General features: G+C 36.4%; 1 protein-coding gene and 1 non-coding gene across 5 annotated transcripts in view; both read left to right on the forward strand.

The window, feature by feature from the left end:
* The first annotated feature begins 28 nt into the window (after positions 1 to 28).
* LOC102801963 (lisH domain-containing protein ARMC9-like) overlaps positions 29 to 24,369 on the forward strand; it is a 45,547-nt gene continuing 21,206 nt past the window's right edge. For 2 of the 4 annotated variants that reach the window (XM_085490647.1, XM_085490649.1), the window contains exons 1-17: positions 29 to 158; positions 1,648 to 1,783; positions 3,834 to 3,956; positions 4,931 to 5,107; positions 5,235 to 5,486; positions 10,003 to 10,018; positions 10,678 to 10,769; positions 11,114 to 11,188; positions 12,188 to 12,274; positions 12,743 to 12,780; positions 14,459 to 14,479; positions 14,869 to 14,983; positions 15,365 to 15,463; positions 19,258 to 19,348; positions 22,514 to 22,637; positions 23,181 to 23,320; positions 24,199 to 24,275. In XM_085490647.1, the coding sequence (XP_085346773.1) occupies positions 1,709 to 1,783; positions 3,834 to 3,956; positions 4,931 to 5,107; positions 5,235 to 5,486; positions 10,003 to 10,018; positions 10,678 to 10,769; positions 11,114 to 11,188; positions 12,188 to 12,274; positions 12,743 to 12,780; positions 14,459 to 14,479; positions 14,869 to 14,983; positions 15,365 to 15,463; positions 19,258 to 19,348; positions 22,514 to 22,637; positions 23,181 to 23,320; positions 24,199 to 24,275 (1,602 nt within the window). In that variant the 5' untranslated portion in view covers positions 29 to 158; positions 1,648 to 1,708. The remainder of the gene's footprint in view (positions 159 to 1,647; positions 1,784 to 3,833; positions 3,957 to 4,930; positions 5,108 to 5,234; positions 5,487 to 10,002; positions 10,019 to 10,677; positions 10,770 to 11,113; positions 11,189 to 12,187; positions 12,275 to 12,742; positions 12,781 to 14,458; positions 14,480 to 14,868; positions 14,984 to 15,364; positions 15,464 to 19,257; positions 19,349 to 22,513; positions 22,638 to 23,180; positions 23,321 to 24,198; positions 24,276 to 24,369) is intronic. The other 2 variants (XM_078007271.2, XM_085490648.1) reach the window with 2 other exon arrangements.
* Positions 11,296 to 11,609, forward strand: LOC146734289 (Nuclear RNase P). Its single transcript, XR_014926600.1, has one exon.

Here is a 24,369-nt window from a genome sequence, read left to right on the forward strand (position 1 = left end):
AGCATCAAGCTTTCATTGACCATAACAACATATTTTATTTGCCGAAAGGTCGACGTTGTTTTTGGTAGCGGAAACTGTTTACTCCTGAGAGGGAAGGTGGTCGTTAAAAGTAGCCCAGTAAGTTCATAATCTTAGATCCACCGGAAATTAATAGCTGTGTGAGTAGCCAAGAATTTATATTTTTGATTAATAATTTCTAATTGAAGGACGATCGAGTGAATAATGTACATGTACTTTAAATATTTTTGTTGTTTTCGTAAGTTCCATACAACATACCGGGACCCTGTCGTACAGGCGAAATAGACAGGCGAATCACGGATAAACACGAATCATATACTTGTTCTTAACTGTAAAGTTACTGTTTCACCACAATTTTACCTTCTAGCTAGATGTCTGATTTTCCTATTGAGCGCAAGTTTCGAGTGAAAAAAATTAATATTATATATTTGAATTCACAACAGCACTTAAGTTTCATTTACAATCGCTTAAAAAAAAACGAAAATAAAAACACATCAAAGATGATTTCCATAGAGTCATGTCATCAAATAAAATATAAACATATAAAAATAGATATTGAAAGTATAGTTTTATTTTGTTTTATTACATTCAAAATCAAAGATAGGTCATATCTTATATGGTATTCTTCGTTATTGGACCAATGACTTTGAATACATAGTATACTGTGTAAATGTTAATATTTAGTATATGGGCTGGGGTCCTGAATACGAATATATATATACCGGTAACAACAACTGTCACTACTTTCTCAATCTTGCAGTTGAAGTAAAGATTTTGTCAGTAGAGATGAGTATTTTTGTTAGATCAGCTGTCTTTCCTACGCTTGTGAATTGTTTGTTTCAGCGTACTCGTAAATTGAATCAAAAGTCAAGTCAGTGTGATTCTTTAAATATTATCACACCTTTTTATATCATCTATTATTACACATCTGTTGCTGTATCTCCATTAATTACAAAATGTCATAATTTTTTTTGAGTATAGCACAGGGTATCTTGATCCTACTTAATTAGGAAATACTAACCCTAAATAATGAAAGTTTATGCAGTATTTCCATATGAAAAACATAAAGTTCATATCGAGAAAGTTTTCACTATTTTGGTCAGTCAATTCAGAGCTTTCTTTCAAGAAGTGATTGCCTCAACTTTCGCTATGTTTCAGTCAATACTCTCGCTGTACTGTCTTTGTGCATTATTTGCAGTATCCTTGTAATAACGTCATAATATTCAAGGCTTGACACTACCGGTAAGGGTAGTCCAATAGCCCGGGACGTGAAAAAATAGCCATTCTGACAAATAGTAACTCACTTGCCTTAACAGACTATAGTAAATATAAAATCTACATGTATTTTGGACAAGTGAATTTAAAGTTTATTTCAAGCCCTGAATATAACATTACATGTACTTTTCTGTTCTAAAATGCCAATCACTCTTAAAGTATAATCTTTGAGTGAAAGCTAAACTTGTTATTAATGAATCACACAGTATTTTGGGGTTTCATATAACATTAGTATTTCAACACACTTTATACACATGGATGTCTCATTTCAGTGCATGTAATAGACGAATGATTTGTGACATTGTCTATCTTTGTTTTTAGTTCTATTGTATTTGTCTTTCATTTATATTTCAGTTTTGTATCTAATTGTCCATATAATGCTGTGCTGTTGTTGTTGTTGTTGAGGAATCTGAATATGGCTTCTAAAAAGACAGGAGTGACGGATTCTGTTGTTGCATTTGAAGATGAATTGAATAGCATTGTTAAAGAAGTAAGTAGTTTCAGTTTGTGAAAACACTATCATTTTATTTACACCAATGTGTCGTCTAAGTCAGTTGAATGCACATGTTTTGTTTGACTCAAAAGTTGTTGAATCGGAGTTTCACACTTTTTTAAGTTACATTTAGTCATTTTGAATGGGAGGGGCAGAATTTGAATCACGACTCTTTTCCTAGTGTGAATCTAGTTAATAGCCACAAATCTAATTTCATCCCATCCGATAAACGTAATTAAAAGAAATGTGTCCAAACTTGTTATGCTGTAGATATATAACAATTAGGCAGGAAAAATAATCATTAACCAAATTTTGATCTTCCTTAATACACAACGATATTAAACTTAAACTTGCATTTCCCCTTTGTGTTATATACAGAACACCTCCCACTGAATCCTAAAATTATGGAGCACTAAAGCTGGTCTGCACTGAAAGTTGTGGTGTTTAACAATTACCGGTACATGGCATTCTAAGTTCTGTTTGATAAGATTTATCACCAATCGTTCAAAATCCAAAGTCCTTATGATAATTACAGGGGTTAGTGAGAGATTTTCTACAGTAGGAATGCAAATTTAAGAAATGTGTCCATACATGCATGTTATGATAGGCTTGGTTTCCAGTCTGTGTTTTCACTTTTGCTGTACTGTTCATTGTCCAGTTTATGAATATTGCCCTCAATGGTATTTGTTTGAAATATACACTGGACATGTGCTGGAGAAATTTGAACTTCCAGTGTCAAATAATATATAAATAGTTGATGCATCTGTGTAGCCAACAAAACACTGCTAAAAGTTATTTGCAGTAATATCGTTGATCTTCACTTCTTGCCCAAGTTTGTCTTGTCCCTCACTGCAAGTGGCTCACTGGACACCAAAGGTATCTGGAATTGAGTCAAAGCTTATGATTTATATGTCAACAATCATAATACATGTATCAGGGTTGAAAAAAATTGTTGTCAACTTTTTACTCCTTTGACTTCTTCTTGAAAACTTGGTACAAATGTATATTTGTACCTTGGGTAGATTGTCCAATTGCTTTGATATTACATATATAAGTACCTCAGGTAGACCTCTCTCAGATTTGTTCATTTTGTGATATTTTCAATTCTCTAATTTCATGAATATTTTTGTCATTTTTGGTAAAAAGTGATATTTTCTATTTGATGTAAAAATCTGCAAGTCTGATTGCTTTGATACTATACATATAGGTACCTCAGATGGACCTCTCTCTGATCTGTTCATTTTGTGATGATATCTTCAATTCTCTAATTTTGATGAATACTTTTGTCATTTTTGGTAAAAAGAGATATTTTCGAATTCTTGTTTAAAACAGCAAGTCTGATTGCTTCGGTACTACCTATACCTATTGTTCATTTTTTAATGATATCTTCAGTTCTAATTGAAATGTGCATTGCTAACAGCGGAGCTATTTCAGCCGACAGGCTGCTTGTTTAAATATAGAACTGACATAGAAAAATGCTCTGTGCATGAATCATGATTAAATGCTCAAACAATAAAGATATGTCATAATGAGAATTTCTCCACTTTAATCATTTAGATTTCTAGCACACCAAGATAGCTATTGCTCTCACGTTGGTTTGTTGGTTTGCTTCTCGAAGCATCACAGTGAAGAAAATTATATTTCGCAGGTTTTTGGGGCATCACAGCGATCCATTGAGAAATGGTTCTTGCTCCTATGTGCATTGTACTTATTTCTTTTGGTTACATCTTAAAAATCCTTTGACCAATGTTGATGAAACTTGGCATGGAGAATCTTTTCAGTCAACTGAATATTTGATCAAGGTTTGGTGCAATTACATAGTCATTAAGTTGTTTTGTTTCAAATTTTTAATTTTTTTTAAACGATTCTCTTTTTAGAAGGAACTCCTACAATGCAGCAGACTGTATGACTATTATTCAACATTTGTATGAATGGCGTAATGATGATAAAGTGAAAAATTGATTCAAGAACTGAAACAACATTTGACTCATTTCATCACAACATTTACATGTTTATAGTTAACAATACTAATAATGTTTTCTTGCAGTATCTTGAATTTTGTAATTATGGTAGAACTGTTAACTCATTTGATACTGAAACCAAGGAAAGAGGAAAGATAGTGAAAAGTCGCCCAAGACCACAATGGAACAAACAGAAACTTGACATTCAGGTATAATAGATTTAGAATTACTTTTTGATGGAATTTATTTTTGCTGAAGGGGAAAGTCAGCGAAAAATACATATTCCCCACTTGTTTCCAGGTCATTTTATGAAAATAAATTACTTTAGTCTACCCGAATTGCTGTTTTTAGCATAATGATTTTCAGTTAAAATAAGAGAATTCATGGTATTAATGCTTCATCTTTTATGCCTGCTGAAAAATTCTGTAGATAAACAAAATAAATGGGAAAAGAAGTCAACCTTAGACAGTTTGTTAAGGTAGAAGCCCACTCATGAATTATAATACCCAGAATTTATTCATTTTTCAATAAACTGTACTCCAAGGCAATATAAGAATATTGACCTAAAAAAAGTTTGGGGTCACGAGCCTTTTTTTCGAGAAATTGATGGTTGTATTTTAGTAGAAAGTCTCCATTTTGACACTATTATAACACTTTTACCACATGTTTCTATGGCAGAGAAATATCTCAAAATCTAGCCTGGTGACATAGGCTGAAAAAAATCATATATTGTTAATGATGGAGTATGTTTTGTTATTCTGAATTATTTAAAAAATCTGGGTTTTAAAAAGTGTCAAAAAATGCAATTTTTCTTCAACATTGTGTTCTATGGAATTGTTCTAAATATAGCAATTTTCAAGATATAGGACACATTTCTCAAAAAGCTTAACTGTAACACACAAAATAATGCTATTTTATTGTACCATGGGATATTACTTTCATGATTGTACATAATAAACTAATGAACATTGTCATGCGATTTATGACCAATTTTATCAAAAATTTTGACTAGGCTTCTATCTTAATGTGAAAATCAGTGGTTTGTTGGTGTGCTGATGTCCTTTTTCCCTTTTGTGTCATTTTCACTGGATACAATAACGTCTAGAGGGTGATTACTTTTAATACTCATTACATTGGTGACCTAAATATTGTATGTTTAACTTTGATTAATTTTATTTTCTAGTCTGATATCCTCAATATGTTTCAACTTGGTGCGAGGAGGGAATTCTTCAAACTTTGGGATGACAATGTGCCTGAGAAGATCCGGAATAATGACCCTGTTTGCAAGAAACTAGAGTTTTATATTAGTATATACTTTGCTATATATCCCATCAAATATTCATTAATTACTGGAAATGAGGTGAGTGTACAAGTTAAAAAAAGGATAATATTATGTAAAAATTGCTGTGAAACCCCAATTCCTGACATCTGAACTATTTGTTATTGTTTCTGAATCATTGTTTTTCGATGTCTTCGTTGTGTTACAGCCAAATAAAACAAAGACAGAAGAGGCCATGCAGGAATTCAAGACATTTTTAGAAACAAGAGGAGCGTCTTTGAGCCAAACTACAGAATTTCTTCCTTTTTATGCATTACCGTTTGTACCAAATCCTGCTCATCATCCGTCATTCAAAGAGCTATTTCAAGACAGCTGGGTGCCAGATTTACAGATGAGATTGGAGAAATTTCTCACCTTGGCATTGAAATCTCATCCACAGCCAAAGTTATTTGAAATTTATGTATCCTTTGAAAAAAACATTGTATTTCAAAGTTGCGCTCCCACTTTGTATGATCTGCAGAATACCTCTGTGTTTTTGGTTTTGTACAATTCTTGAGAAATCATATCCAACAGATTAATTTGGGTTGCACTCCTACAATAGAGTAAGTTCTGAATACATCAAAATGTCTACATGCAAATAATCTAGAGTGATTACAATAATAAAACGTATGTTTAATTTAAAGGGCGATAGTCATCGTGCATGTGCGACATTTGTGTTGATAAACATTGATTTTCCCACACTTTGCCATGGGCGCCACTTGCACTAATTACCACTGACGACTCCTTTGATTCCTATAAAATCAAATTAAAGCTTGGTAACCTCTTAGTTTGTACTCGTTGGTCTGCGCAACAGTCAAAGTCGCCATCTTCGTTTATATCAGACCCATATCTGGCCCATGCGTGGTGCGACGACTACCGCCCTTTAAGGAATACCTAGACACTGTTACCAATTAAACGTGATGTTTCTGTGAATCTAAATCTATCCCCAGTGTTCCAATATTTCAGGATTTGTTGCCAAACAAATTCATTATATCATTTCCCATGTTCCTCATTGGTATAAAAGTAGGTGGTCTACATGTTATACAAAGTAGGAATGCAACTTTTAAAGTGTACATATTTCTATAGCAATCATCTTACAGTGACAACGTACAGGGACTATGTCAATTCACTACGTTCAATTACCCACCATAGACTCCGGTCAGTCAAAATGACTATTTTGAACTGTAGGCATTAATCAGCGATTCTGCCGGTGACGGAGAGATAGAATCTAGGTCAGGGAAAGCCCCATGACCTCAAGATTCTTTTACCCCTTACGTCACGAACCCACGTGACTGAGGCCACATGGCAACGCCATAGGTAGCCGTCCATCACTCTTAACTTCTCTCCGCCCTGAGTGGAGATGAAATTTAGCGAGCTCTGCTGGATCGCCTGCTTTTTTTCCTGTCCGGATTTATAGCTTAGGTTGTTGCCGCTGCTCGGCATCCGACATTGTAGCTGGTAGGATAAGTTTTCCTTGTCTTTTTTACCCTCGTGTCGTTTTCCCCTTTGTGTGTAGTATTTTTCACAGCAAAGAAATCAAAATCCGGCGCCACTACGTAACCAGTTGGTTTTCATGGCGGCACCTTTTACAACTGTAATTCGTTTCCCTCATGCATGTCGTCTTTTATTTTCAATGTATTTAGCAGTATATAGATGTAATGACAGCACCAGGGCTCGCTGCAGTTTTCTTTCCGGTCTCCTCGTGTTTCAAGTCGACCATGCAGTGGTTATATTCAGAATTTACCAGCATAGAACCCGCATCCGAGATACTTTGTCGTAGCTACGTGCGGGTTTCGTGGTTTTTGCGTGAAAGCGTGTTGTTTCACTGGAGTTCTGAGGCCTGAGATTTTCTTTCAGAGCCATCAAGATCGCTGAGACTGACCGTGTCACAGCAAGGTCGCGCGTCCAGTAAACAAATCGGTTAAAGTGAGTTGCGTGTTTTGCATGAGTGGAAAGTCCTCACGCTCGGCTACCGGTACTTCATGTACCGGGACGTCGAGTAAAGGGCCCGACGGCAGAGGTACCGATATTTTTCTCGGTCTCCCCCGCTGATTGGAGGGCATCCTCACAGTCTGTTTTTTCAGGCGGTGTTTTTACCCGATTTCACCGGCTGCAGCGAGGCTGTGCCCCTGGAGGCTTTCCTCCTATGGGGCTCGTTGCGGGTCTCTTTGTGGACCCTTCCTCGCACGGCGCCGGGTTTGCCTATGAGTTGAGGGCTTTGGTCGAAGGACTGTCGGGGCAATTGCGTCCCTGGCAGGCCGGGTAGATCAGACGCAGTCGGAGCGAGCTGTCTCCACTGTGTCCCTCGGTGGGCAAGCAGGAAGAGACACGAAAGCATGTTTGCATTCAAACACGTCCCTTCCGGGGGAACTCCCGTTCCCAGGCACGGCTCTCCCACTATTTTGGGGGGTGGCCGAGGCTCAGGCTAATTGCACCGGTCCTTCTCTGGATCCTCGGGCACTGAATGCCAACGGGGTGCTGGCAGCCAAGTCTCCGATCTCGGGGCAGGGCTTTCAGGGCAGGGCACACGTTGACCCCCCCTACTTTCAGCCAGCTAGGGTTCGTCACGCAGTAACGGTACAATGGTAACGAATTTTTCCTTGTGTCCGGTCTCCGCTGTGGGTTTTGACTCCTTCCTTACCGACCCACGGGCGTTCCCAGAGGGAACCGACCCTGTCATGAGACGCACAGTCAAACACGCTCCCTCTCACATATTTAAAGTGAAAGGAGATGCAGTTCGCTCGCGTCGGATACAGCCGGTACACCGGGCGGTCCCTCAGAGTCTTCCATCTGTATGACTCGGTGAGCCACGCTTTTGGGGTGAGGCGGAGTATCATCGATCCCAGTGGTACGATGTATATACCCCCACTCTTGATCCTAAAGCGACCACCCAAGGTTGCTTCAACGCTTGTGGGATCACAGGCGTCGGGATCCAAAGCAACCCCGTCGGCAAGTCTCTCCCTGTCCGCCTAAGTGCGGAGTGGGGCGCAGAGCACGCAAATGGTGTTGATGGGCGGCATTGGTCAGCCGTGGAGGATGTAATGCTTAAGGCCCCCGGGTGGGGATAACATTAGGCAACGCTTCCCACTGGACCAAACGCTACCCGGTCGGTGTGGTTTCGGGATCAGACCCCATAGCGTGGGATGAGACCAAAACACCCCCAACCGGATTCCAAGGCTCCTTCCCCAGACCCCAGTACCACGAATTTGGCAAACCGGGCAAAGGGGGATAGCCGCGTTCCATGGGTGTCTTTGCCAATTGAAGACGACCCATCCAGCCCTGAGGGCAGAGTTGCTTGAGCACATTATTATGCTCTGGAGACCTTGGAGGCAGAACGCACCAGCCTCCTAGACCAGGCGACATTTTTACTGGTGGGCCACCACACATCTACATGCGACACCCCCTAGTGTCGCCTGGCTCTCTTGGCCAGGGCCACTACCGTGCTACTAGACGCGGCCTTAGACGCACGTGTTTTCGCCGACAAGCTGAGCCGGGGTATTGAGCAGGGTCTCTTCAGGTTAGGCCCCGTCGTAGCGGGTCAGGCCTTCTTTGCTGACCTAGCCCGAACGACTGCAGGGGCCTCTGCGCATAGGCGATAAGTCAGTCTCCGCATTTTTGCAGGCAGATTGTCGGTTCCACTAGCACTTCCTGGAAGCTCCCAGGTTTTGCTTCTTTCGACCTACGCCCTCATGCGAACTGTTTCGGTCCTACTTCAAGCTTATCACCCCCGAATTCGGCTTGGGTCTAGCTTTCTCGGGCGAACCCTGTCACCACAGCAGCATTGGTTTTCTTGCTTCGGGGACAGCACAGGCAAGGTAAGACACCACCCTTCTTGGGTCTTAACTTAGGTTTTTGAGTTTGTTTTCATCCCGTACTGGGAAAAGACTTTCATCATCCTTTTTTTTCTGTTTGCTCGGAAAAACCCGCCACCTATCGGTGTCTGACTCTGCCTACAGTTCAAAATAGTCATTTTGACTGACCGGAGTCTATGGTGGGTAATTGAACGTAGTGAATTTAGGCGAGGGTTCTCCGAACCCACCTATTCACATAGTTCATACCCACCATAGACTCCGGGTCCCCCCCAACCTCCCCACTCTTTCCGTCACGTTGGTCTAAGTCCTCAAGGCGGAGAGAAAGGAACCAGAGTGATGGACGGCTACCTATGGCGTTGCCATGTGGCCTCGGTCACGTGGGTTCGTGACGTAAGAGGTAAAAGAATCTTGAGGTCATGGGGCTTCCCCTGACCTAGATTCTATCTCTCCGTCACTGGCAGAATCGCTGATTAATGCCTACAGTTCAAAATAGTCATTTTGACTGACCGGAGTCTATGGTGGGTATGAACTATGTGAATAGGCGGGTTCGGAGAACCCTCGCCTAATTTCATTATTTGTATCACTGGCTTCTCTTAATTTGACATCAGCAGAAACGAGTGGCTTGTCTAAGAGTTTTGATGCTCAGGCCCTATACATTGACAAAAGTTTGGTTTGTATGTTGATCTGGATTGCATTGATTGGAAATCATCTACTGTTTCATTCATCACTGCTGAGTCATTCATTTTATACATGTAACAATCTGTAGTATGATTCATATCATAAATCTGACTACCATACTGGGACTATTTTTAATTCATTACCAATAAAATCAGCCAAACCAAACTTTATTTTAGCTGGAATTAATTTTCGCTGAAAATGACTTTTTGGGTGTTTTGTATGGAATTTATTTTCACTAATTTTTGATGAGTTAAATATAAAATATGGGAAAAAGAATATATTCGCTGGATTTTATTTTCACGGAATCACTCTTTCAGCGAAAATAGCGAAAGTTAATTCCAAGCAAAAATAAAGTATTTCACAGTGCAAAAAAAAATTCTGTTTACTATGAATAGTAATGTTTAATAAATGCAGTTATTTTCTTTAAGATGGTATTTAAACTTACAGCAAGACATGAATTCAGGTAAGATCTACCTGTTTTTTTAATTATCCTGTACAGTCGTTTAGATAATCTGATTTGTGGATAGATTAGTGTATGACTAAACAAGATTTTGGGCCAAAATGGGCCAAATATTTTACAAAATTTCATATTTTGAAGACAATGATAAAAACAAATATTAAGAATAATTTAAGGCAACAAAGTTTTTATATTTATTGTATTTGTGATAGGAGTCTTCACCAATGCTAAAAACCTTCCAAACATTCTCAATAGCTTCCTTTGGGAGCGTTCATATCATGCTCTCTGTCAGTCATAGATCTGTGCAAAGATTAAACCTCAGTGACCTACTTTAAATACAGTTGCTGTGGTTTACCTGTTAGGGTGTAGAATTTGATGTTGAAACACCAAATTCATGTAAAAGGCTGTTGAGTCGTGTGTTTGTCGACATCATCCATCATATAAAAGTAAAAAGGACGATAAAACAAACGAAACGCAAGAGTGGAAATTGGGGCAACAAACAACTCGCAACGTTAAACTAGGACGCCATTTTGAACCAAAGCATGACCTGTGTCACGTGGCTGACAACCATTGTCAGCGTATCTATTAAAATTTATTAATATATATATCATTTATATGTATATCTACTATCATGTGAGGTAACAATTGTTTTTCTTTATTTGTAGTGAGTGCACAACAAATCCAGGGATTTCAGCAAAGTATAGTAGACGCAGAAAAGAGGACCATGACATATATGAAAAGATATAATAAATTACAGGTAAATCACAATCCTCATTTCATCTACATGTTCAGAAGGACATTGTAAAATATAATGACAAAAATGTATACTCGATGGATTATATTTTCACTAAATCATCCCTTCAGCAAAAATGGCAAGTATTTTACAGTACATTGTTTTTATTGCACAATTACATAGTGGAAATAAAAAATAAATGCGTTTATTGGTATAGTGACTGTGCAATATGATGTAATAAAATTTGCATACGTCTAAGAAATTTGTTTTTTGAAAATACCCAGAATGCATCACGTTTTGGTAATTATATATTCAAAAACTAGTTTTCTTGAGCTTATCTATGTGTTGCATGTTTTTTTTTGTTTCAGGGTGACTACCATAATTTGATTGGAATTACTGCTGAACTTGTTGACTCCCTTGAAAGCTGTATTAATGGAAACATGGTAATTTATACCAAATCTTGTAAAAATTTGAATATCTCTCACCAGGGTTAATTTTTTGTCATGTCTTCTTGTGTATATCTACCACTCAGTGTTTCTTTTAAGCATGTGTTGTTGAGAATGCTCACTCTAGGGGTTACACACAGGCATGCAGTTGCCTTTAAAACCTACCCTTGGGAAGGTCTGAGACACAAGCAGCAAATTTCTGAGATGGAAACTGTCCTAGCTTGGATAGGTGGGACCCCAGCAACTGGTCTTGGCAAATTGCAGATTCGATGCAAGAAACCCTCAGTCATTACTGGCTGGAGGTGGACATCATGTAATTGTGCTATAGTTGAAAGTAGTCCCATTGCTAGCAACTTTGAGTCCGATTTGTGAGGTAGCAGATATGCTATAACTCAATTCAGACTACTCTCTCAACAACCATCTTTTGGAATCAGGGAAAAATTTGCTTTGCAATATATTGTAAAATATATTAAATTCTGTAAAACTAAAAAAAAAATGGTTTCTATTTTTATATTTATATTTACTGGTATACTTACTATTAAATTACAATTACTGTAAAAACTTAACTAATTAATTAATTTAGTTTGCAGTTTCTATTAATTTGTGCACCTGATTCATTTTTATGCGCTCATTATTAGTTCCTGCTTGGACATAGTCCAAAAACAAGAACTTGTATTTTCATTGCTGTGCGTCAGTGCGTCAATCCCTGTATCTCAGACATGCCTGGTCTGAGTACCTTCAAACTTCATACACAAATCACACATCATGTCATACATGTGCACATGCATTTGTTTCATGATCCAAATTCAAAATGGCCGATTGGTGTCCAATTTAACATTAAAAATGCATCAAAAACAAAAATTTTGGTTGTTCTGGAACCAGATCATATTTCATTAAAGCTTTGTATATACATTGAACATAATGGGTTCACAAGTAATAATAAAATTATAGAAAAATTAATAATTATTAACTAACAACTCATCTCTGAATTTTCAGGTTACTCCAGAATATCTCCAAACTGTGTGTATAAAATTATTCAGTAGTCAAGTACGGGAATCAATGGACATCAGCAGACCAGGAACTGTGAGTCAAATTCTTCATCTAAGTTCTTCTCAATTTGCTGTAATGTTTTATTAATTGTCCCATGGCTGTATTAAACATTTATTGTGAGTGGCCTGTTAAAACACCATGCCTATCATGCAGCAAATTGGTAAATTGCAATTAAATATCTTATTGAAAAGTATTATGAAATATTGATGGGTTAAATTAAAAAGAAACAAGAAATTTATAGTGTTTGGAATAGTGGCCTCCTATGTCTGTACATGCAGCAAAAACATGGCTTCCCCCCAGGAGCCTCTTTCTGACAGACCTCTCCCCCAGGAAACTGTGAGGGCACCAGACTTACGAAGAGTGTCTGGTCCTCTCAACCACTGGGGTTGCACTAGAGAGTCAATCATGGTACACTGACTGGTACGTCTGATATTTGTGTTGTTATGGTAAACCTGTTTCATTTTAATTATTCACATAATTCCATTTCCTAACATCTTGCAGGCTGGTTCGTTACTCCGAGCATCAGTTCTTCCACACAGGTATGATATATTTAACATGTTTTGAAAACACTCACATATTTGCTTTATTGTACAAATCTACCCTTGTGAGATTGAAGGGTGTGTAATCCAAATGAGGGATTACTCTGAACTAACCACTAATTCCTACCCTACCTTAATTTGCCTTACAGTGTATTTTCTCTAACCATGTTGTTAGCTCTGCTTCTATTCATATTGACTGCCTTCAGTAACAAGTATTATCTTTTTGGCTTCTTTTTCAAAATCTGGTCCTTATTGAGACAGTTTGATATCCATCTGACCTGTTTATTGTGTGACTTTACTGTTCCTTATTTGTATGAATAATTTATAGTTTGTTTATGGAAAATAAACTCTGGTAGTAATGTTCAGAAAATATCAGCCATTTTTTTTATTTATGTGGAAAATATCTTGATAAAAAACATGTATAGGTTCTGTTGGTGATTCCTCTGCAGTTGGATGTTGATTTTAATTCCAAATACATCCGAAATTTTTTTATGTTTATTGGAGAATAACTTGTTTTTTGGCTGAATTTATTCAACTCGGAATTTAATTTTGCTGGGAAAGTTGAGGATTATTTTGCTGTTTTGTAAGAAGCAGTATCTTGTAAATTTTTTTTCTTCAAATTTTATTAAGGTTATTATTAAGGAACGCATTTTGGTGAGAAAAATTATAGCATTCAGTCGGTTGAGTTTGAAAATGTCATCATTTACATGGTATACTGCAATTAACACAACTACAATGATTTTTTCACAGTCTCTCACCATCACCAGTAGAACTCAGGTAGAACCTCTGTGATAATTAGGAATTGACACTAATTAGCTCTCTTTTAGTTATTATGTTAATTAGTTAAAAGTGTGGATGGTTGTTTTTTTCTCCGTATTTTCTGCCTTTTCTGTTTCTGAAACCTTAGTCATTTTCATTTCTATGAATGTAAACCTTAGATTTATTATTTTTTTTAATTCATGTTACAAAAAAAAAATTAAGGGGTCATCGTAATTAGTTCGCAGAATATTGATTTCCAAAATGGAGTAAAATTGTAATTTTTTTCTGTTTTAGGGTATATTTACCATTATTTCCTATGGCATGAATATATTTGAATATCTCAAAATTTGAGTCAATGACATATGTTAAAAAAAAACGATGGATATTATAGATATATTTGCTTTGTTTGCTCTCCAATAGAAGCACACCCAAGGCTAAAATACTCTGTTTTTTGGTAAATTTAACATGTTATTTACATAATTTAAATAAATGTTCAGAATGTACTTGTTCATGTCTAAAAGTATTGTTAAACTTTTGTTATTTTTAGTGGGATTTTAATGATGAAATGTGTCATGGTTTATGAAATACTCGTATATGCCAAAAACATACAAGTAGGATTCACCAGTTTTAAGTTAATAAAATTTGTCAAAAGTAGTTGTTTATCGCCACAATTTTTTATGATTTTCTTTTACTCATAAAATGTAAAGCAGGTTAAAATATACGTTCTTATTACATGTATATCAAATAATTCTGCCCTGGGATTAGGAATCTTATCACAGTGTGGTTGTAGAGCTATAACTTTCTTTCAGTACTATTACTCTATCAACTCTGTATTATAAATTAACGCTTTGTTGTGGTGCCTCATCCATTGTAGTGCTTTATTTTTCTACTAACATAAATAATCCATTTCCATTTTCAGCCCAATAGTGGAGGAATCAAGGTAGCGTGTGCTTTTTTCTCCATTTTGAAATTAGCTAAACATTGCCAATATAACAGATAATATGAATAAATCTAAGTTTCTCTTATTAATCTTTGTTGGAAATAAAATAATCAGCTTTCAAATGCATTAGTTAAAAAATGTTATGCATTGCAATACCAAATTCTTGTGTAATGAGAGATAAACCTTCCAAAAAAACACTATTTGCCGCCAACATCTGACACCCATAAACCCATAATGCATTGCCGACTTTTACCCCATAGGCTGACATTTTCTATTTGGAAAAAAGTTCTATGTGTTTTGCATGAGGCAACAATTCATTGGCTAGAAATACTGTTTGTTGAAAAAGTATTCACATATGATCTCACCCTGCTGTTGTATTATGTTGTCAGGGAACCCAGTGAGGCAAGTAATGCATTGCCACCATTAGACTATATCAAAGTTAAAAATGATTTGATACATGCTGATGATAGAAGACAAATATTTCTCTTACAAGCATTAAGATGGGTAAGTAACGCATTACTCAACCCTTTGAGTGCTTATTCTTTCCTGCTTAAATTTGAGTAAATTTTTTCACATATTCTATAATTTTCACTTAATTTAATTTCGATTTTGGACCAAAGAAACAAAATTTAACATTGCTTCGTATTTTGTATCCCAAAAAGGCAGCGAGCATCAAGTGTGTTGCATAATTGTTCAAGTCATCAATATACCTTATAGCCGGGAGTTATGGCAAAGTGAGAGAAAAAGATACACACCTGATTATCTATAGTACATGTGTAAATATAATATAAGTAATTGATTCATATTACATTATTTATATATATATATATATATATATATATATATATACATACATGTATTTAAGACAGTGTTTTTTCTTTGCAGCGACTAACACGGTGTCAAGCTGGTGAACAACGCACTGCAATACTGTCATCCTATTGTTCTAATGATTTACTGGGTTGTAATCGTTCTGGAGAGTATCAGGTAAGAACTGTATGGTGACAAGTGTGGTGGGGCAGTCCATCTATCCTGCCTCGTACGTCCGCATGTCTCGCATATACCGGATCATACACCCAAGTGTTTTTTCACCTTCCATTCCTATACTTGATATGATACTATGAGATTATTACGAGGATATCTCAAAGTATGCACGAAGACAGTACAGCGGGTGTATTGACCGACGTGCAGCTGAGGTCGATGCGACAGCATACTGTCTGAGTGCACACTTTGAAGTATCCTCGTAATAACCTTATTATTATACATCTTTTCCTTCCATGTATACATCATGAGAATGCTGAAATCCAAAAAGTTTAGAACCGTATCAGCGAACTTCTTTGTGTGGAGTCCGGTCAAACCCTGGTGGCAGCCATGTTTGTTTTTATTATTAGTGTATGTTTATGCACATAATCATTCCTTCTTTGGAATTCGCATTTCCATATGGTAGCATGAAAATACCGCAAAATTATGGTACACTGTAACTTACGCTGTTATGGTGACAGATGTATAATAATAACTCTTATCATGATTTTCACTGTGATTTGTTTACCTGGACACACAGTACAGTGGTTTGTTCACTTTGGTTTAGATAAGTTGTGGTTAGTGTGTTCACTTCGGTTTAGATAAGTTGTGGTTAGTTTGTTCACTTTGGTTTAGATAAGTTGTGGTTAGTTTGTTCACTTTGCTTTAGATAAGTTGTGGTTAGTGTGTTCACTTCGGTTTAGATAAGTTGTGGTTAGTGTGTTCACTTCGGTTTATATAAGTTGTGGTTAGTGTGTTCACTTCGGTTTAGATAAGTTGTGGTTAGTGTGTTCACTTTGCTTTAGATAAGTTGTGGTTAGTGTGTTCACTTCGGTTTAGATAAGTTGTGGTTAGTGTGTCCACTTCGGTTTAGATAAGTTGTAGTTAGTGTGTTCACTTCAGTTTATATAAGTTGTGGTTAGTGTGTTCACTTTGGTTTAGATAAGTTGTGGTTAGTGTGTCCACTTCGGTTTAGATAAGTTGTGGTTAGTGTGTCCACTTCGGTTTAGATAAGTTGTAGTTAGTGTGTTCACTTCAGTTTATATAAGTTGTGGTTAGTGTGTTCACTTTGGTTTAGATAAGTTGTGGTTAGTGTGTTCACTTCGGTTTATATAAGTTGTGGTTAGTGTGTTCACTTTGGTTTAGATAAGTTGTGGTTAGTGTGTTCACTTCGGTTTATATAAGTTGTGGTTAGTGTGTTCACTTCGGTTTAGATAAGTTGTAGTTAGTGTGTTCACTTCGGTTTGGATAAGTTGTGGTTAGTGTGTTCACTTCGGTTTAGATAAGTTGTAGTTAGTGTGTTCACTTCGGTTTGGATAAGTTGTGGTTAGTGTGTTCACTTTAGTTTATATAAGTTGTGGTTAGTGTGTTCACTTTGGTTTAGATAAGTTGTGGTTAGTGTGTTCATTTCGATTTAGATAAGTTGTGGTTAGTTTGTTCACTTTGGTTTAGATAAGTTGTGGTTAGTGTGTTCACTTTTGTTTAGATAAGTTGTGGTTAGTGTGTTCACTTTTGTTTAGATAAGTTGTGGTTAGTGTGTTCACTTTGGTTTAGATAAGTTGTGGTTAGTGTGTCCACTTCGGTTTAGATAAGTTGTGGTTAGTTTGTTCACTTTGGTTTAGATAAGTTGTGGTTAGTTTGTTCACTTTGCTTTAGATAAGTTGTGGTTAGTGTGTTCACTTCGGTTTAGATACGTTGTGGTTAGTGTGTTCACTTCGGCTTATATAAGTTGTGGTTAGTGTGTTCACTTCGGTTTAGATAAGTTGTGGTTAGTGTGTTCACTTTGCTTTAGATAAGTTGTGGTTAGTGTGTTCACTTCGGTTTAGATAAGTTGTGGTTAGTGTGTCCACTTCGGTTTAGATAAGTTGTAGTTAGTGTGTTCACTTCAGTTTATATAAGTTGTGGTTAGTGTGTTCACTTTGGTTTAGATAAGTTGTGGTTAGTGTGTTCACTTCGGTTTATATAAGTTGTGGTTAGTGTGTTCACTTTGGTTTAGATAAGTTGTGGTTAGTGTGTTCACTTCGGTTTATATAAGTTGTGGTTAGTGTGTTCACTTCGGTTTAGATAAGTTGTAGTTAGTGTGTTCACTTCAGTTTGGATAAGTTGTGGTTAGTGTGTTCACTTCGGTTTAGATAAGTTGTAGTTAGTGTGTTCACTTCGGTTTGGATAAGTTGTGGTTAGTGTGTTCACTTTGGTTTATATAAGTTGTGGTTAGTGTGTTCACTTTGGTTTAGATAAGTTGTGGTTAGTGTGTTCATTTCGGTTTAAATAAGTTGTGGTTAGTTTGTTCACTTTGGTTTAGATAAGTTGTGGTTAGTGTGTTCACTTCGGTTTATATAAGTTGTGGTTAGTGTGTTCACTTCGGTTTAGATAAGTTGTGGTTAGTGTGTTCACTTCGGTTTATATAAGTTGTGGTTAGTGTGTTCACTTCGGTTTATATAAGTTGTGGTTAGTGTGTTCACTTCGGTTTAGATAAGTTGTGGTTAGTGTGTTCCCTTTTGTTTAGATAAGTTGTGGTTAGTGTGTTCACTTTTGTTTAGATAAGTTGTGGTTAGTGTGTTCACTTTTGTTTAGATAAGTTGTGGTTAGTGTGTTCACTTTGCTTTAGATAAGTTGTGGTTCGTGTGTTCACTTTTGTTTAGATAAGTTGTGGTTAGTGTGTTCACTTTGGTTTAGATAAGTTGTGGTTAGTGTGTTCACTTCGATTTAGATAAGTTGTGGTTAGTGTGTTCACTTTGGTTTAGATAAGTTGTGGTTAGTGTGTTCACTTTGCTTTAGATAAGTTGTGGTTCGTGTGTTCACTTTTGTTTAGATAAGTTGTGGTTAGTGTGTTCACTTTGGTTTAGATAAGTTGTGGTTAGTGTGTTCACTTCGATTTAGATAAGTTGTGGTTAGTGTGTTCACTTTGGTTTAGATAAGTTGTGGTTAGTGTGTTCACTTCGGTTTAGATAAGTTGTGGTTAGTGTGTTCACTTTGGTTTAGATAAGTTGTGGTTAGTGTGTTCACTTTGGTTTAGATAAGTTGTGGTTAGTGTGTTCACTTTGGTTTAGATAAGTTGTGGTTAGTGTGTTCACTTTGGTTTAGATAAGTTGTGGTTAGTGTGTTCACTTTGGTTTAGATAAGTTGTGGTTAGTGTGTTCACTTTGGTTTAGATAAGTTGTGGTTAGTTTGTTCACTTTGGTTTAGATAAGTTGTGGTTAGTGTGTGGGAACGATACGATCTATACCTTAAAGTTGCATTCCATCTTTGTATTGATACTATATGCAGAACAGACACCTCTCATTGATTATCGTGATCCATTTGAAAAAATAAAATGAGTTGGTTTGATGACAATTCCTGTCATATTGGAGCACTGGGGCTGGCCTATATTTGAACAAGGTTGTTGTGTCTCACCTCCAAATCAAACATCCCTTTCCTCTAATCACTAAAGGCCATTTGTATTTGTGCATTTTGATGTTTGCGTGGTTTCCTTTTTTAGTAGGTACTTCTAAATTTGGTTTCAGGTTTCTGTTGCATAAGAGTTCTCCTAAACTGTACAAAATCCCAAGTCCTTAAGATGCTTACAAGGGTCGGTGTGGGAAGTGGGAATGTATTTCAGGCATCTGCGTAACAAAGATTTTTGCTGTTTGATAGGCTTCTATCTTCATGTCATTCCTCATGAGAGTTGTGGCTTCCAGAATTGTAATTATGTGCCGTTCTTGTTAATCTCATCAAATATTTAAATATTATTCACATACTTTCTACTTGTTTTGCTATTACAGACGAATGTTTTAGGATTGTTGGGTTCAGATGTAGAAGTGGTAAGACAGTATACTGCAAGATTGTTTAATGCATTTGCATCTCTAGCTGAAGGTACAGTAGTTAATATCACTGTCATTGCTATATTGTTCTGTTAAGTTGCTGAATGGTTTGTTAAGCATGTCTCAAAATGATTAGAACTGGTTATTCAAACCACGTTTACGAAGGGTGTGACGTTTGGCTACATGCACTCATTCATGAGTGTTGTGACACGCACCAGACACTCCAGCGACTGTGTCCTGACGTTTCATACTGTGTCAGTACATACATTTTGTTTGGATAACTTTGCCATTTATTATATAGGAATTTATACGATTGAATGAAATAAATAGAAACGCAATCGAATTGTGATCGTCCATTTATATTCAACATGTCCGAGTCCCCCACTATTAGTTTGACATATCCTGTTGAGGTTGGTTCTAGTCACGTACCGATTTCCAGGCATGCACATACAGAAACTTAGCTATCAATAGACCATTTTCCGTTCACTGCGAGAATCGCGCGTTATGCGTGAAATCGAACATAAAAACAGGACAAACAAAGGTCATAGCTTCGTAGTCGCGTCAAACATCGCGTGGGATTCGACAAACGCGAAAGTATTTCGGGGACATTTCCATGCTTAATAATGTGCTGTCCACATTTGATGATAGGCAATTTCGATTAAGTAAGGGTATTCGGAAGCAATATTCCTCTGTCGAAGATCGGCCGGTCAATGTAAGCTGCGAAATAAAGAAATTCTAGTTCAAAATCAAATCGTTCGATTTTTGCGGCAGTCGTTCAACGCGCGTCTTTCATGCATCTCGCGAGATCTCGCAATTGTTCGGAAAATCACCTATTTGCTGTTTTGGTGTTCGGGACAATATGGCGGTTACAACATGGCGATAACAGTTACATCACCTGCTGGAATCCTCCACAGATAGTCGATATGAATGGTATAAAATGACATCAGTAGGCAATATGTTAATATTTAAAATTTTGGTTAAATATAAAATGGTAAATGTGTCAAGTTATTTTCTTACCAAGCTCAAGTTTAACTGTAATAATAGATGATTTTTGACTCCCATGTGGGAAGCACAAAATGGGAGTCTTTGCTGTTAGTGTGTCTGTATGTGTGTGTGTGTGTGTGTGTGTGTGTGTGTGTGTGTGTGTGTGTGTGTGTGTGTGTGTGTGTATGTGTGTATGTGTGTCCGACTGTTCCACTGCTATCTCAAGAACCATACATCGGTTTTTGATGAAACTTGGTGCATAGATGCTCTGGGCCAATGCGCAGATTTGATTAGGTTTTGGTAAAAATCCATGCTCGTTAATTACCTAATTTGCATGATAATTAGCTAATTTTTAGCTGTTCTATGACTGTTCCACTGATATCTAAAGAACCACTCATTGGATTTTGATGAAACTTGGTACATAGATGCTCTGAACTAATGCTAGGTTTTGATTAGGTTTTGGTTAAAATCCATGCTCGTTAATTACCTAATTTGCATGATAATTAGCTAATTTTTAGCTGTTCTATGACTGTTCCACTGATATCTAAAGAATCACTCATTGGATTTTGATGAAACTTGGTACATAGATGCTCTGAACATAGGCGCAGATTTGATTAGTTTTTGGTAAAAATCCGTGCATATTAATTACCTAATTTGCATGATAATTAGCTATTTTTTAGTGGTTCCATGACTGTTCCACTGATATCTAAACAACCACTCATTGGATTTTGATGAAACTTGGTACATAGATTTTCTGAACTAATGCTAGGTTTTGATTAGTTTTTGGTAATAATCCGTGGACACTAATTACCTAATTTGCATAATGATTAGTCAATTTTCGGTTTTTCCACTGATATCTCAAGTACTAATCATCACATTTCAATGAAACTTGGTACATAGATGTCATATGACACTGCACAGACCTGATAGTTTTTATGGTAATATCAGTACATGCATAATTAATTAATTTTCAGCTTTTGATATAAGTAGTGAGCATTACATTTCAATGAAACTTGGTACTTACATACTCAAGGACTATGCAGAGATTGATTGTTTCGGATAAATATTTGTGCATATTAATCACCTAATTTGCATAATTAGTTAATTTTCAGCTTTTCCACGGGTATCTCAAGTACTAATCATCGCATTCCAATGAAACTTGGTACATAGATCCTTTAGGACTATGCAGAGACCTGATTAGTTTCAGGGTAAATAATTGTGCATATTAATTACCTAATTTGCATAATTATTTTTCAGCTTTTCTACTGATATCTAAAGTACTAATCATCACATTTCAATGAATCTAAAATTATGCAGAGACCCAATTAGTTTTTGGTAAATATTTGTGCATATTAATCACCTAATTTGCATAATTAACCAATTTCCAACTTTCACACTGATATCTCAGGTACTACGGTAATCATCACATATCAATGAATGTTCATACATGGATGCTGTAGGACAAGAGACAGACCTGGATAATTGTGGGTTAAAATCTGTACATATTAATTACCCAATTTGCATAATTAACCAATTTTAAGCTTTCACACTGATATCTGAAGTACTAATTTCCATTTTAATGAAACTTAGTACAAAGATGCTCTAGGACAATGTACAAACCTAATTAGTTTGGGGTAAAACTCTGTTCATATTATTTCCCCAATTAGCATAATAATTCATGATTTTTTGGTTCTAGTCACATTTCAATTAAACTTGGTACATAGAGTTTTTGTTACATTGCGCAGACCTTATTAGTTTTACAATCAAATCTGTTCATGTTAATTTTCTGATTTGCATAATTAGTTTTCAGCTAAGTAATTTCAAATTATATTTAATGTGTCTCCAATACTCTCAGCACATGGGAGTTCTTTCTAAGCTTTCTTTGATTTTAAGTTTCAAGTACATGTGATATGTTGTTTGATTGCATCAGTAATGCTCCAGCCTTATTCGAAGTTCGTGCGTGCCCGGCACTGTCAACGACTTGTGTTTAACTGAATTTGTACACAGCAACTACACATTCCCAAGAGTCAAACGTTCACCTGCAAACCCTTGGTGTTATGTCAAATACTAAAAGGACTCTTATAGCATTGTAGCTCTCAAATATGCATGTAGTTGGATCTTAGTAATACTGTTTAAAACATTAGTCTCACAATTGAACTGAGTCATCCAAATAAATATCTTAGACATATTTGTGATATAATTGTGATTTTTTCTCATTCTGATAATATTTTAGGTCGTACATACCTTGCAAAAAACTCACAGTTGTTACCTGTATTACAAGAAACTTTACAGTCAGAAGACAAAGATTCCATTACAAGAGAAAATATTCTAGGAGCTCTACAAAAACTGAGTTTAAAGTAACTACACTTATATTATTATTGATATTATGCATCCTAACATTGTGTGTGTTTCCAGTGTCATAACAGATTTTCATTACACACAATTTGAAGTTGTTTGGCATATTATGCACAGTAACATATTCAGAATTGTGAAATTTTAATTTGCTGTGAACTGCCTCAGGGTTGCATTCCCACTTGGCAAATTTATGAGATACCATACCTAGAGATTGTGTATTTGTAATTTAAAAATAACTGCTGAATAGGAATTTAAGCTGCCCTCTTAAATTAAGTTAGATTTTGAAACAATAGACAGTGTCACTCACCGAGTTAGGATACTTTGTTTTGTCTGAAGGTCAGTTAGCTTGTAGATATATATGGCTGAGGAATAACAACATCATTTGAACACATTTTATATTTACAGCTTGTTCTGAGAGTTATGTTTTATGTACATGTATTTATTAAAATATTCACTGCTACAAAATTAGGCTTTTTTTCTTAGTTTATGTCGCGAAATTAAAGCAGCTTATTATAATTGTGAGTCTTTATTTTTATTTTATCTAGGCGACCACTCCAATCTCAGATGATAGAAGGTGGTATGATATCATGGTTGGTATCGGTGCTTGTGGACAGCGATGCCTTGTCAGATTACACATTGGAGTATTCAGTAGCACTACTTATGAATTTATGTCTTAGAACAACAGGTAATATCTAGTGACACTCTGATACAAACACATTGCATTGCATCCTGGGAGAAGGTTGAACATATGGATGACACATTTGACAGCAAACTTGAAAAATATCTCGGGTTCATTTTCGATTTGCTAAAAAAAAAAAAAATTCTCAGGGGGCAGGGCTACGCCACATAACATTCTATGTTGCTGACATGTGCACCACTGTACATTGTATTTCTATGCACAAGCTGCTGTGGAACACCTCAAAGAGCCGATGAAAACATATTCAAGTTTGAAGTAATCCTGACCAACCAAATTTACATATGTTGCACATGTGTAGGGACAGTCTTTTCAGGAGAGTCTCAACAACTAGTCTGTGAGTTTCCTATGAGTTTTCGGCCTTTGTTTCCACTGTGGCGGTTGCCAGGGGATGAAAATGCCTGGATGTAAGCGCCAGAGAATACCATTTGTTTTGTACCCTTTGTGCGTTTTGCAGAACACCAAATCATTTGAACCTCAAAGTTATAAAATTATGTGATCATTATCAAATCGAGAATAGATCATAGTCGCGTATGGTCACTTGATGACAGAAGCGAGTAAAGCTCTATTTGAAGGACAAAAAACATTCCCGTGGCTTTCTCGTTCTCAATGAGATCTCAGTTACAATTCATGAAAATTAAAAATCTATAATTCATAAATAATTTCCATGTAGTTAATGCAATTTATCGTGTGACTATAGCAACATAAGAGGATACAACACTAATCATATTTCATGTCTTAAGTTGCTCAAGTGAATGTAAGAAAGCAAACACAGAATTTGGTGCAGACCAGAAGTAGTTCATCCTGTTAAAAAACTGTTTCATGATTTTTTTTTCCTCAAAAAATATTTCCTTTATATATTATACCAGGTAAGCATAAATGCTGTGAAGATGCTGCTCACATATTGAAAGTATTAAGTGATTTACTAGGACATGAAAACCAGGAGGTGAGTTGTGTAACAGCAGTATTGTACAGAGTGTTGTGTGAGTTCTACCATACACAAAGTGCAACAATTACAATGGTATTTAGTTGCTAGCCAA

The sequence above is a fragment of the Saccoglossus kowalevskii genome, chromosome 15 (genome assembly GCF_978046115.1).
Source record: "Saccoglossus kowalevskii chromosome 15, keSacKowa6.1, whole genome shotgun sequence".
Taxonomy (NCBI): domain Eukaryota; kingdom Metazoa; phylum Hemichordata; class Enteropneusta; family Harrimaniidae; genus Saccoglossus; species Saccoglossus kowalevskii.